This window comes from Abramis brama, assembly GCF_963993115.1.
Source record: "Abramis brama genome assembly, chromosome: 21".
Taxonomy (NCBI): domain Eukaryota; kingdom Metazoa; phylum Chordata; class Actinopteri; order Cypriniformes; family Leuciscidae; genus Abramis; species Abramis brama.
The window spans coordinates 310194-325587 of NC_139983.1; the positions used below are offsets into that span (position 1 = coordinate 310194).

The 15394-nt window shown below is 44.0% G+C and overlaps 1 protein-coding gene across 5 annotated transcripts in view; it reads left to right on the plus strand.

Annotated features, from left to right (window-relative positions):
* The window catches only part of unc79 (unc-79 homolog, NALCN channel complex subunit), a 110116-nt gene that overhangs the window by 71446 nt on the left and 23276 nt on the right, over nt 1-15394 (plus strand). For all 5 annotated transcript variants that reach the window (XM_084096585.1, XM_084096586.1, XM_084096587.1 and 2 more), the window contains exons 24-32: nt 5225-5406; nt 5479-5680; nt 5753-5932; nt 6059-6127; nt 10272-10561; nt 10627-10809; nt 12375-12540; nt 12614-12763; nt 14153-15232. In XM_084096585.1, the coding sequence (XP_083952711.1) occupies nt 5225-5406; nt 5479-5680; nt 5753-5932; nt 6059-6127; nt 10272-10561; nt 10627-10809; nt 12375-12540; nt 12614-12763; nt 14153-15232 (2502 nt within the window). The remainder of the gene's footprint in view (nt 1-5224; nt 5407-5478; nt 5681-5752; nt 5933-6058; nt 6128-10271; nt 10562-10626; nt 10810-12374; nt 12541-12613; nt 12764-14152; nt 15233-15394) is intronic.

Below are 15394 nucleotides of genomic sequence, written 5' to 3' on the forward strand. Positions count from 1 at the left end.
CACACACACACACACACTCGTTTACAGCTGGTGTCTTAATCCGTCTCTTGTTCACTTTCGACCACTTCTGTCCTGATTTCTTCGAGGTGAGGGTCTGTGAGCAGGTTAATCTGTGGGGTTTTTCAGATCTGTTGATCTAATATACAAAATAAGCTCATGCAATTTACATATGAACACGCCCGGAGACGGAGAAACACACGGAGAGCAGCAGCTTTAGTTTCTGCTCTGACAGACACAAGACCAGACGAACGCTGTGAGTGTGTGTGAGGAATCAGCCGAACGCTGTGAGTGTGTGTGAGAAATCAGCCGAACGCTGTGAGTGTGTGTTAGAAATCAGCCGAACGCTGTGTGTGTGTGTGAGGAATCAGCCGAACGCTGTGAGTGTGTGTGAGGAATCAGCCCAACGCTGTGAGTGTGTGTGAGGAATCAGCCGAACGCTGTGAGTGTGTGTGAGGAATCAGCCGAACGCTGTTTGTGTGTGAGGAATCAGCCGAACGCTGTGAGTGTGTGTGAGGAATCAGCCGAACGCTGTGAGTGTGTGAGGAATCAGCCGAACGCTGTGAGTGTGTGAGGAATCAGCCGAACGCTGTGAGTGTGTGAGGAATCAGCCGAACGCTGTGTGTGTGTGAGGAATCAGCCGAACGCTGTGAGTGTTTGTGAGGAATCAGCCGAACGCTGTGAGTGTGTGTGAGGAATCAGCCGAACGCTGTGAGTGTGTGTTAGAAACGCTGTGAGTGTGTGTGAGGAATCAGCCGAACGCTGTGAGTGTGTGTGAGGAATCAGCCGAACGCTGTGAGTGTGTGTGAGGAATCAGCCGAACGCTGTGAGTGTGTGTGAGGAATCAGCCGAACGCTGTGAGTGTGTGTGAGGAATCAGCCGAACGCTGTGAGTGTGTGTGAGGAATCAGCCGAACGCTGTGAGTGTGTGTGAGGAATCAGGAATGCCGATGCAAGTCTTCAAACCAGACTTGGGTCTTCAGCCGATAAAGTTTGAGTCCTGTCTGGCCAGTGTGCTTCCATAATGTTTACGCGTCGGGTCAGTAGACGGAGAGAAGACGGTCGTTTGTGGCTGTTTGAACACATTCACCCACATGAGTGTTTACACTACGAAAGCAATCCGGTCGAATGAGTTCTCTTCGACATCTCACAATGAGAAACGCTTCTTGCGTTGATTGTTGATTGTCATCCATGAAGCCCTATACAATCACGCCTGTCAGGCCAGCGCTCCGGGGAAGCCCCACTCCTGCCTATAGAAACAGCAGCGCTGGCCTGACATGCCATCCTAAATCTCCTCACTCGAACCCTTTCTTTCAGTGCTCTTAGTGTTAGTGTGGCGAGACTTTACTGTCCGAAAGGCAAGTTACCACTTGTCAGAGGGCGTCAAGCCGAGTAAAGCATTAAGCACAGTGAAACTCTTACCAAGCAAATAAAATTGATCAACTTACCGGTTGAATATGGCCTATATTTGTATAGATTAACAGATCTAGTGCACCTTCTCACACTTGTCCTGGGGGATGCGGATTCACTGTTTCAGCTAGGCATCCGCGTGTACATCCCGGCGTGTCTGGGCCTAGAACATGCCCAAGCAGCGTTACACACACTGATCGCTTGTAAGCAGACAAGTGAGAGTTTCACATAGTTTTGAAGCAATATTCTATAATATTCTAGGCTACGTGATACAATTTTCAAAAGTCTTGTGAAGAAATAATCAGTATGGGTTTCATGACATTATTTCAGTGAAAAATTATTCTTTTTCACAAACCACGCATAAACGTCATTATCTCAAACCTACAAACTTTTACATACATGCCGCTGACATATTATTGTAGCAGAGTTTGTGCTGAATACAGTGTAATCAGACTTTAGCCATGAAAATGTCACGAGTAACAGAAATAAGAACGCATGTCAGAGCATGTCAGAACCCCTCCAGGGCCCATAAACACAGCAGACCCCAGAGGGTTAAAGGCGAAACAGAAGTTAGACATCCTATCATAAGTAGATTACAAAACAACGGCTATCTCACTGGATAGTGGAGTATCAAATGGGCTTACTCGAGGGTCTTACTTACTAAAGGGTCAACTATTACTGGCAAATCTGAGAGCCCGTTCCACAAGGGGAATGGCTGCTTCCTGGGCTTTGTTTAAAGGAATTAAACATTTCGTGAAATTCTATAAACTGGATGTCACAAAGTCCACATTAACACAGGCAGTGCTGGGAGCACGGCTATAAAAAAAAATAATAAAAAAGGGGGGAGAGCCTGCTTTGACCCTGCTAAAGGCAGGCACCCTGAATACAGGTGGTAAAAAGTGATACCTGCATATTGGGCGTTTTCTATATCCCATAGTGGGATGTTGAACATCCGGTTCTGGTTATAACCTCGGTTCTCTGAGGGAGATGAGGGAGACATCTCACCAGAGGGCTCATTATTCATCCGCTCTGAAGAGCTGTAAACGTATGCCATTTTGGGCCAGCGCTGCTGTTTATAGTCAGATTTATTTGTATAGCGCTGAATTCACATCGATTCAAAGCAGCTTTACAAAAGGTCATATTGTATAAGCTTTAATATTGAGCAGTTATAGGTCATATCACGAAATATGTTGCTAATATAAATGCTACACTGTTTGAGATTTAGCTATATTTTATTTACTAATTTACCCAGCATATAAGTCAGTGCCACTTTTAGTGAGCAATGAGCAGGACCGCATGAAATTACTGGCATTGCAAAGGAGAGATATTTTCTATAGGCTGATAGTAGACAATATTTTCCACATGTCATGCAGGTCTCTGTCATTTTACATCATTCATATAGACTTCTTAATTCTTCAAATGATGATATATATAGGAATATTATATAGGAAGGGCTGGGGCCTCCCCGTAGCGCTGGCCTGACAGGCGTGGTTGTATAGGGCTTCATGGATGACCGTAGTGAAGTGTCTCACTCTTCTCCCTCAGGGAACCGAGGTTATAACCATACCTGGACGTTTTCAACGACCTCTGGAAGTGGTCGAAAGTGGACAAGCTCAAAACGTACTAGACCCTGTTTACACCTGTATTTAGTGTCGTCCACTTGTGATCCGATCGACCAAAACGCTTCTTAACACCAGAAGTTAACAGGGCCAGAGACTCTTGGAAACCAGACATGCAGAAAACACCTAGAACACAATAATAACCACACAAAAACACTTTAGCAGCGCTCCGTCATGTAGCGCAGCTGTGCTTCGGGCGATCCGAGGCCTTCCCGACCCTGCCTCACTTCACCTCCTTCAGTAACCGCGGCTGCAGCACCCTAGTGCTCATGACCTCAGTTAGGCCTGTCACGATAATTAAATAACCGTCTGATCGCGATTATTTGATCTAACCGCGATTGTTTCAGACAACCGCGATTATTACGCTCTTTTATAGGCCTACGGCACAAGGGGAGTCATGGACCAAAATAAATAGACAAGCACTAATTACGTTTTCCAGCAATATATTCAAAGTCATCTGAAGCCATTCCATAGCTTAATGTGAGGGACAGTAGTATATTTACATTGTTAAATTAAAGTTCACAAACTCGTCTGCAGCTGTCAATCATTCCGTTCAGCATTCATACAGCCCGCGTCGTCCGGTTACGACAGGATACACGGTAAAACTTTCTCCAATGTGATATTGACGTTATAATGCTTGATCTGTAGATAAAGGGCTGTGGATTTGCATAAAATGACTTTATTTTGCTTGAGTTTTTTGCTGTTTCTAAATGACTCGCTTGCTACCGTGTGCAGCACAAGGACTATGAATTGGCATCAGACGCACAATAACTGGAGTTTAAAACTGTGAAGAAACAAATGATCAATAAACTGTTGGACTGATATACACTAGGATTTGTGCCCTCGACATTTCTTCGCTTTGTGCCGTGAACTTTTAAATGCGCACTCGCTGAAGCACTGTGACTCCATGTTGCATTAAGCCAGTGGTTCTCAAAGTGTGGGGCGCAAAGTTACTGCAGGGGGGGCGCGGGAGATCTGCAAAAAAATAAAAAATAAAAATACAGCCGTTACGTTACTACGGCGTTCAAGTGCGTGAAAGCGGTAGTGATAGCGCTCTTCTTTTATAAATCGGCAACGAACGGCAATTACACTGAATCGTTCTTTTCTTTTATAAATCGGCAACGAACGGCAATTACACTGAATCGTTCTTCTTCAGACCGTTGGAACAAGCCCAACCTAGAAGTTGCTCGCCAAAGAAAAAAACCTCTTCAGCGGACCGAATCACGAGCTGCTATTGTGAACGCGGCACTCCGCTGCTGTGCGCGCTCTGGTGAGAAGACCAACCAGAAGCTGAGCTCGTGAGGCACTCTCCAAAGCTGCTATATATTAACTTTTAATTATAAATTAAAAGTTAAAGTTCTGGTTTATTATTCTCTCTTACTGTTGATTCAATGACATGACAAATTAAAACTATTCCTGTTTTTCATTGCACGTTTTTATTTTATTTTGTAATTTTTTATTTTTCAAGGAGAAATACAGAAAGCAGGCCTTCAATAATTTCCTAAATCACTTGTAAGTTTATCATTGCACATATTTCATTGTAAAAAAACTTTCCGCTTATATATATATATATATATATATATATATATATATATTATTTAATTTTTTTGGGAGGGGGGGCCCAGATTTTTTTAAAGGTTTAAAGGGGGGCGCGACCAAAAAAGTTTGAGAACCACTGCATTAAGCACATCATTCTGCACCCGCGATGCGCATACGCGCTTTGTTCCGCTCTGTTTTGAAGCGTATCATATTATCATGGTTTGTGCACATTTGTTTTTATTAACATGTTTAGATTTTATTAAATTACTGTGCAGATGTTTTCAAAAATTGTTTTTGCTGCTGATTTATACACTCACTAAGTTTAATAAACAAATTGTCATAGCTATTGAATATATTTATTTAATATTTAAAAGTGTTAACTGTAATCTTGCACTGCAAAATGATAACTTACAAAGGATTAAATTCATCACAATTATTTAATGAATGAAGCACAAAACCCTAAAACAGACAATTAATCGGCATAATCGCCAAAGCCCTAACACAGACAATTAATCGTCAAAGCCCTAAAACTGACAATTAATCGGCATAACCGCAATTATTTTTTAGACAATTAATCGTCAGCCAAATTTCATAATCGTGACAGGCCTAACCTCAGTGACGGCATCAGGCAGATGTTGCTGACGTGTCCGTGTCTTTCAGTGGAGCGGGTGGCGGTGCTGTGCCGGTTCCTGGACATCGGCTCGGTGACGAAGAGCCACGTGCTGAAGTACTCTCTAGCGCACGCCTTCTGCTGCTTCCTGGCCAGCGTGGAGGACGTCAACCCGGCCGTGGCCACCCGAGCCCGGCTGCTGCTGGACACCGTCAAGAGGCCCGCGCTGCAGGTGAGCACCGACGCCTCGCCTCGAGTCATGTGACCTCACAGAGCCAGACGTGTGTGTGTGTCTCCCCACCAGGGCCTGTGTCTGTGCCTGGACTTCCAGTTCGACACTGTGGTGCGGGACCGTCCCGTGATCCTCAGCAAGCTGCTGCTGCTGCACTCGCTGAAGCCGGAGATTCCCGCTCTGAGCTGGGAGTTCTTCGTCAACCGCTTCGAGACGCTGTCGCTGGAGGCGCAGCTGCACCTGGACTGCAACAAGGAGTTCCCTTTCCCTACAAGTGAGTGTGTTGAGACGTGTCAGGCATCCGTAGCGTGTGTATGGATCTCACATGTGTGATCTCCTGTGTCAGCCATCACTGCGGTGAGGACGAACGTGGCCAACCTGAGTGACGCCGCCATGTGGAAGATCCGCCGCGCTCGCTTCGCCCGCAACCGGCAGAAGAGCGTCCGCTCGCTACGGGACAGCGTCAAGGGTCCGGCCGAGTCCAAACGGGCTTTCTCACTCCCGGAGACGCTGTGCAACAAACTGCGTGAGTTTATGAATCTGACCGTTAGTGTCTGTCACACACTCTTCACTGACAGAGAATAACAGTGGAATCAGTGTTTTGCTCAAGTATTTGTCTGTGGATTCAGAAGTCCTGTTTCTCTTCTTCCAGCTCTAAGACTCGTGAGACAGGAGCAGTCGGCACCCATATTGGGAAATATGCTGGAGAAAGTGCTGACAGGTAGAGCATGTCATACACACACACACACACACACACACCGCTGACAGTCAGTCATGGCTCACAGACACAGATATGCTATCTGGTGGGTCAAGGAATGTGTGTACAGTGACTCGACTCAACACAACGCAGTGCAGCGGAAGAAAGGAAAACCAATGACATATGTCGTATAATAGTTACTATAGTTACTAATTAGTACTGAGCGTGTGCTGTATGTTACAGTCTCTGCAGAAGACCGTAACCGTGCTGTATGTTAATTAGTGCTGTCAGTTAAACGCGTTATTAACAGCATTAACGCAAACCCATTTTAACGGCTTAATTTTTTTTATCGCGAGATTAACGTTCTTTTTGGCCTACCAAACTTTGTAGTTTTTTTCACATGCAGTTGCAACAACTAGTAACGTTAGAAAAACTACAACACCACACTAGATCTAGCTAGACCGGAAACAACAGGCACGCCGCACACACGGCCAAAGAGTAGTAGGTAAAGGGGGTCGGGCTACGGCTCAGGACCTTGTTCAAAATCCTGCGACACAGAACGCCATTTACATAGTTTTATATTAAATTTACATTGATTTGTCTCAAATCGTCGTTAATTTATATACTGACTTCACCCTGTGCTGCAATATACATTTAGTTTTACATTAATTTACAGAAATCAGCTGCGTGGATGAAAACTGCTGATGTTATCGGATTTTCAGGAGATATTCTCAAATCATTCAGTTAACGGACGCTCTGAGGTAAAGTGTTCAGACTGCAGACTAAGCAACGATTGTATTTAATTGTACAGTACAATCATAACATAGTACAGACATTATCTTAATTCCATAATGTCCTTAAACATAACAATATTGCTGGCCATAAACTGAGAAAGTGTGCGTCCGGTGTGCGATATCTCGAGTTGTCCTAGACTGCGCTTCTCGTCCAGTGTGCGACCCCCTTAACGCTACGTTTTGAGTGGATGGCGAGCGTGAGACGCCGAAATGGATGCCAATAAGATTCTGAATGGAAAGTTTACTTTTAAAAAGTTGGCAAATGGTTCCATTGACAAGACCAAAGTGATATGTGTGCACACTCGATTTAATTATATCATATGGAACCGATCCAACCGATATAGATATCATTCCACAAAGTGATGATGTCACTGACCATTACTTGGTAACTTGCATATTACGTACTGCTGTAATATGTCATGCGGTGCCGCGTTATCGACCAGGCAGAACAATCCTTCCATCCACCATAGATAATTTCTCAAATTGCTTATCTAATCTGTCTCAGCTGCTGCCTGAACCCAAACAAACAGATGAACTAGAAGAACTAACTAGCACTATGAGCACCATTCTCTCTAGAACATTGGATGTTGTTGCACCCATTAGATTAAAAAAGGTCAGAGAGAAAATTAAAGCACCATGGTACAATAATACTACGCATGTTCTAAAGAGAGAAACCCGTAATTTAGAGCGTAAATGGAAACAAACTAATTTAGAGGTCTTTAGAATCGCGTGGAAAGACAGTATGTCACGTTATAAAAAGGCCCTAAAAGCGGCCAGGGCTGAGCACCTCCGCAAACTAATAGAAAACAACCAAAACAATCCTAGGTTTTTATTTAACACCGTGGCTAGACTAACAAACAAACAGACGTCACCCGAACAAAATACCCCGTTACAGTTTAGTAGTAATGATTTCATGAACTTCTTCACTGAGAAAATAGAAAACATCAGAACCACAATTGTAAACGTTCAATCCTCAATCGCACCTTATAATTCAGCCTCAATTATCCCCCCGCAAGAACAATTACAGTGCTTTACAACTATAGAACAAAAAGAGTTAAATAAACTTATCACTACATCTAAAACAACAACATGTTTATTAGATCCTATACCAACTAAACTACTGAAAGAAGTGTTACCTGTAGTGGAAGAGCCTCTCCTCAATATTATTAACTCATCTTTATCTTTAGGTCATGTTCCAAGAACATTTAAACTGGCAGTTATAAAACCTCTCATTAAGAAACCACAATTAGATCTTAATAATCTAGCAAATTATAGACCCATTTCAAATCTACCTTTTATGTCTAAAATACTAGAAAAAGTTGTGTCCACTCAACTGGGCTCTTTCTTGCAAGAAAATGATATCTATGAAAAGTTTCAGTCAGGATTCAGGCCGCATCATAGCACTGAAACTGCGCTCGTTAAAATCACAAATGATTTACTCTTAGCTTCTGACCAAGGCTGTTTCTCAATACTAGTTTTACTTGATCTAAGTGCTGCGTTCGATACTATAGATCACACAATACTCTTAGATCGACTACAAAATTATACTGGTGTTCAAGGACAAGCATTAAGCTGGTTTAGATCATACTTATCAGACCGCTACCATTTTGTCTATTTAAATGGAGAAAAATCGATCATAATTCCAGTAAACTATGGAGTGCCGCAGGGATCTGTGTCGGGCCCTCTGTTATTCTCAATATATATGATACCACTTGGAAATATTATAAGGAAACATGGAATTAGTTTCCATTGTTATGCTGATGACACTCAAATATATATTTCATCACGGCCGGATGAAAACGCTAAATTATCCAAATTGACAGAGTGTGTTAAAGATATAAAAGATTGGATGACGCGTAATTTTCTTTTATTAAATCCAGACAAGACAGAGGTAATACTTATCGGTTCAAAAAACCGCCCACAGAACCTCTCACAATACAACTTTGACATCGTAGGATGTCCTGTTACTTTATCCTCTACAGTAAAAGACCTGGGTGTTATACTCGATTGTAACCTGTCTTTTGAAAATCATATTTCGTATGTTACAAAAACAGCCTTTTTCCACCTTAGAAACATTGCTAAGCTACGTAATATGCTATCAGTTTCTGATGCAGAAAAGTTAGTTCATGCATTCATGACCTCGAGACTAGATTACTGTAATGCTTTATTAGCTGGTTGTCCTGCATCCTCAATAAACAAGCTACAGTTAGTCCAAAATGCCGCTGCTAGAGTTCTTACTAGATCAAGAAAATATGATCATATAACACCAATTTTATCATCACTGCATTGGCTACCTATAAAGTTCCGTATTAATTATAAGGTATTGCTACTGACTTATAAAGCCCTAAACGGCTTAGCTCCAGTCTATTTAACGGATCTTCTATCACCCTATAATCCATCGCGCTCTTTAAGATCAATAAATTCAAGGCTTTTGGTCATACCTAGGATATCCAGATCAACCAAAGGAGGGAGAGCATTTTCACATTTGGCTCCAAAACTCTGGAATAGCCTTCCTGATACTGTTCGTTGCTCGGACTCGCTCTCCCAGTTTAAAACTAGATTAAAGACGCATCTTTTCAGCCAGGCATTCATATAATATTGTTAATCTCACAGTTTCAAACTACAATCCGGCCTCTAGTTCATAAATGCCAGAGGAGAACTGGCCCCCGACTGAGCCTGGGTTCTCCCAAGGTTTTTTTTTCTCCATTAGGTCACCTGATGGAGTTTTAGGACACCATTAGGTCACTTGATGGAGTTTTTCGGTTCCTTGCCACTGTTGCCTTTGGCTTGCTCAGTTGGGGATATTTTGGGGATATTTAATTTTATTCTATCAATCAATAAATTCCACTAGAAACAAACTTTGTTGTATTATTTTATTTTAATACTGTGAAGCTGCTTTGATACAATCTGTATTGTGAAAAGCGCTATACAAATATACTTGATTTGATTTGATTTGATTTGATTTTGTCGTTGTGAACTGAGCTATCATCGCAGCACGTCCAGTCTGAAACACCACATGACGCGAATGCGAATTCTCTGATGCGATTATTTGCTTCGAGTGTGAATGTTAGTGTGAAATTGAACACTACAGTATATGCCAATGTGGTTTTCAATAAAAAAACATTTGCACAAAGCAAGCCAATACACTTTTCCATGTTGATAAGAGCAAAATGAGAAAAAAATAATGGGACAAAAAGAAATCAAGGGACATTTAGAATAGATAAAAATGTGCGATTAATTGCGATTAACTGAGAGTTAACTATGACATTGATGCGATTAATCACGATTAAATATTTTAATCGTTTGACAGCACTAATGTTAATCATCACACACAGTCTCTGCAGAAGACCGTAACGCCTCCTGTTGCCCTGCAGGGGAGAGCTCTCCTCTAGAGGAAGACTCCATCATTAAAGACCTGCTGCCAGAGGACGCCGGGATCGACCACCAGACCGTCCACCAGCTCATCATGGTGCTCATGAAGTTCATGGCCAAAGACAAAAGCAGTGCCGAGGCGGACATCGGCAGTGCCAAAGCCTTCAACACGGTGAAGCGGCACCTGTACGTGCTGCTGGGATACGACCAGCAGATGGGCTGCTTCATGATCACCCCGCAGAAGATGCGCTCCTCCACCTGCTTCAACGCCTTCATCGCCGGCATCGCTCAGGTGAGTTCGGCTGTGTGCGCGCTCCCAGCGGGCCGGGGGTCTGACGCTTGTGTTGGTCTCCTCAGGTCATGGACTACAACATCGGCCTGGGGAAGCAGCTGCTGCCGCTGGTGGTGCAGGTGCTGAAGTACTGCACGTGTCCTCAGCTGAGGCCCAACTTCCAGGAGCCGCCGCGCTGCTCGCTCTGGGCCCTCAAGCCGCACATACGCCAGATGTGGCTCAAAGCCCTGCTCGTCATCCTCTACAAGGTATGCTTCCAGGGCATGAACTTATCAAATGCAAGTAGAAATCGGCGTTGGTGAGTAAATGAAACGGTGTCAATCGCCAAATGGCAGGTGACATTTTTATGAGTTGTAACGTAACGATGCGCGGTACAGCTGACTTGACACCACTGCATCATCACGAGTTTAATCCTGCACAATTTAAGCAGTGCAAGGAGACGCAGCAGGGGCTCGTTCCATCACTCGTTTCCATTACACAGAACGCCGCATCTCAGACAGCGCGTGAATACTGAGCTTTCTTTCATGTCGTCTTGTGCTTGAGCAGACAAATTCACACAAAATTATATCAGAAAAGAGCGAGTATCCTAGTAAACATAGTCAGTACCGTCTTTAGTGAACGTAAACATAGCCTAATATTCCTGCTCGATCTGTGTTTAATGTTAATCAAACAACAAAAGACAGAGAAAAATCACTCACTGCCCTTGACTGAATAACTTTTGTAACTTTAATAAGGATGAATTAATAAAGACATTGCTTATTACATTGCTTACTTTATTACATTTCTGTGCCTGAAAAGCACTGTTCATTTCATTGGTATCTTTGTTATTTTGTATTTATTTGTGCTTTTGCTTCTAATTTGATTATTTGTTCTTGTTTTATTACTGACTGTTCACTTGTCTTTAATAATAATATATTACATTTGTATTAGTTAGGCTAGTATAGTTTGAGCTGTGGTATCAAAACTGGAATGGAGATATGTGAAATTTCCCTGATATCTAAAATGTTGGTGTCATAACTGCCTGTTTTTGCAGTGTCCAATTGCAATGTTTTTGTTTCATGGCCGGTAAAAAATATTAATGTCCGGCACATTTTCTGAAGTCACCGGCCATTGGTAGGTGTGGCAAGAAGTCAGTTTTAGGCCCTGCATTCATCGTGACTGCGGCCGCTGGGACGGTCCGGCTAACCTGGTGACAGACACCAGATCAGTTATGGAAACGCCTGATCTTACCGTGTTGCACACTCATATTTATAGCAGCGGATTCACATTTTTCTTCATAACAATTAACAACAAAAAAAAAATAACAGGAAACCAACCTCTCAAAGTCCCACATGTAGCTTTGTAAACCGAATGGGACCTTTCAGAATAGATAAATGGACTGACCACTATTATTTTGTGAAATTTATTTAGGGATTGTACGGTTTAAGGAGAGACACCAAAGACATCGATGTTTTGATTAATAATTAGTAGTAATCAGAGGCGATTAATGCTGGTTAATGACGCTCCTGCTGACACACACTAAACAACATGACATGAAATCAACTCAATATGATGCATTAGTTTTGGTCACATCCGGAATCGATTTCCTCACATGACAAGATCTAGAAACCTCCTGGAAACAGTGAGCCGAATGCAGAACTGTTGATTTCTCTTCAACCTAAATATAAGTGCAATATGAGTGATCTCTCCCGTGAAAAGAACATGCATTTTATTCACCTGAAAGCATTAACACCGGCTTAGTGTTGTTTTGTGTTTCTGTGCTTGTGCTCAGTCGCAGAGTCAGTCATCATTACTCAGTGTTGCTGTGTTTCAGTATCCGTACAGAGATATGGACATGAGTAAAGATGTGGTGCTCCACCTGATCCACATCACCATCAACACGCTGAACGCTCAGTACCACAGCTGCAGGTCGCATGTGTCCGCAGGCCCGCTGTACAGCGACAACTCCAACATCAGCCGCTACAGCGAGAAGGAGAAAGGTAGGAGACCGCCGGCTCAGGTCTGAGCGCTCCCGCCGTCCGGCTGCATTAATGCCCTGTGTTTCCCGTGCAGAGGAGGACAGTGTGTTCGACGAGTCCGACATCCACGACACTCCGACCGGAGCCGGCAGTAAGGAGTCGCAGACCTTCTTCGCGCGTCTCAAGAGGATCGGCGGCAGCAAGTCTGTCAAGTATCAGCCTGTGGAGCTCAGCGCTCAACGGAGTGAGTGACGCATCACACTTCCAGAGTCATTATTCATATTTCAGTCCACGTTACATTGGAAAACGTTTTTTGTAAATTTTTAATTTGGAGGACTGATCTCTGAGTAAAATATGTAAATATGACTAGAAAAATTACATTGTAAACAGTTGAGAAAGAAAAAGCATGTGTGTGAGTATACTGTGCTCTTAAAGTGACAGCAGCCTAATAATAAACCTGTGGCTTTCTGTCATTAATGATAATCAAAGGACAAAAGAAAAAGAGAGAATCACTCACTGCTCTTGACTGAATAACTTTTGTAACTTTAATAAGGATTAATCTACACTGTAATTTACACTGTAAAGACTACAGTGTTTTTTATACATTTGATAACTTTATTCAATTTATGTAGTATTTCTTATTTCTAGTGCTTAAGTTTTTCAGTCAGGTCTATTTCATTTGTGTCTTCGTTTTATTGTAGTTTGCTGTGCTGTTGTTTGTTATTAGTTTATTTGTCTTATTTTATCTCTGACTGTTTACTTGTCTTCATTGAGTGTGAGTTTTATTTACCCTAGTTAGGGTAATATATATATATATATATATATATATATATATATATATCGTTATCATGAAATAAATTGACTAATTTCGTGATTTTGGTAATTTCGCCCATGCCGATCCAGATGAGTGTAGAAGTAGCCGAGAGTGAATGTGATGGGCCCTATTTTAATATTTTAATGATCAAAGCTCATGGTCTAAAGCGCAAGTGCACTTAGGGCGTGTCCGAATCCACTTTTGCTAGTTTAACGACGGGTAAAATGGTCGGTGCTCCCGGTGCATGGTCTAAAAGGGTCGTCCCTATTCTCTTAATGAGTAATTGGGTGTGTTTTGGGCATAACGTGCAATAAACCAATCAGAGTCTCATCTCCCATTCCCTCTAAAAGCCAGTTGCGCTCGCACCATGGAGGATTCAGGCGGAAAGACTGAACGCTTCTCTAGCGAGGAAACGGATCTGCTCGTGCGCTTGGTTAAAGCACAAGCAGAACATTGTAATATGTTTATTTTTAATATTTGGCATGTTTGTGTGCTGCTGCGCATCCCTGTGTGTGTGTGTGTGTTTGTGTGTGTGTAATAAGCAGAGCGTGTGTAATAACCACAGTGTACACGCATTGTGGACCTGCCTATAGGCGCACATTACTAACGCGCTCTTTAAAAAAATATATATATTGCGCAATTTTTGCATTTAAAGAGCGCGTTAGTAATGTGCGCCTATAGGCAGTCTATGTCAGTTCCTCAAAATAGCAACGCACCATCAGTTCACCTGAACACACCTCGTTACCAGCTCATCTCTAGCCTGGACTGATGCGTGTGCTCTCACATGCCTTCATCTTCATCTCATCTCCTCTTCTTCAGGTGAGATTGAGCTGGCGGAGTACAAAGAGGGCGGCGCGCTTCAGGACACGCTGCTGTACTCCGGGCGAGAGGACGGCAGCAGCCGGAAGAAGAGACTGCAGGCCATGCACAAGCAGAAGTCTCTGGACATCGGCAACACCGACTCCATCCTCTTTAACTTGGACGAGCACCGGCGCAAGTCCTGCATCGACCGCTGTGACCTGCAGGGTCCTCCGGCCCTCCAGCCCTCCTCGTCCTCCTCCATCGGCCGGCAGCAGCACAGAGCACAGCACCATGGGAAGGACTCCTCCAATGGCCACTCCGTCATCGACCGCAGCGGCTCCAGCGTCAGGCCCATCATCCCCGAGGTGCGGCTCAGCTGCATGGAGACCTTTGAAGACAAACCCGCCGGCCTGGACTCGCCACTGGACAAGGACGACCCGGATCTCATCGACCTCTCCTCAGACTGCACCTCCATCCCTGAGAAGCGCTCCATCCTCTCGCTCTCCGACAGCGACTCGCTGATATTCGAGCCGCTGCCTCCCCTGCGCATTGTGGAGAGCAACGAGGACCTGTTCGAGGCGCTGAAGCTCCCCGGCGGAGTGCTGAGCCGAGCTGAGGACCCGCCGGCCGGCCGCTCTCCTCCTGTGGTGCAGGTCAGCGTCGAGGACTGCAGCGGGGACCAGCGGATAGCGGCGACTCTGGAGCTGCCCGACTCCACGGCTCAGCAGGAGAGCACCATGACCCTGAAGCAGAAGAGGGATCTCTTCAGGAAGACCTCGCACATGCCAAACGCTTCCCTGGAGGATTCCTGCAGGAAGGATAGCAGTGGGACGAGTCCCAGTCCCTCGAGCCGGTCGGTCCTGCACCACATCCCCATGGAGTCTCTAGAACGGGCAGGAGACGAGGACGCTGAGGAGACCGATGAGAGAGACAGCGAGCCCAAACCCGACGATGAGAGTGACGAAGCCGAATTCAAGATTCAGATCGTGCCACGCCAGCGCAAAGAGAGGAAGATCGCCGTCAGCGCCATCCAGAGGGAATATCTGGACATCACCTTCAACACTCTGGACAAGATGAGCGAGACGACTGCAGAGTCAGGTCAGTCAGCTCGGGCTATACAGCGTTATATGATACGTTTTATGCTACGTCTTTGTGGATTTGTGTGTGTACTAGGGGTGTAAAAGTACATGTATTCGTCACGGTTCGGTCATACAGTCAGATGACGAATACAGTCAGTCACAGGTATAGGCATCATTTGCA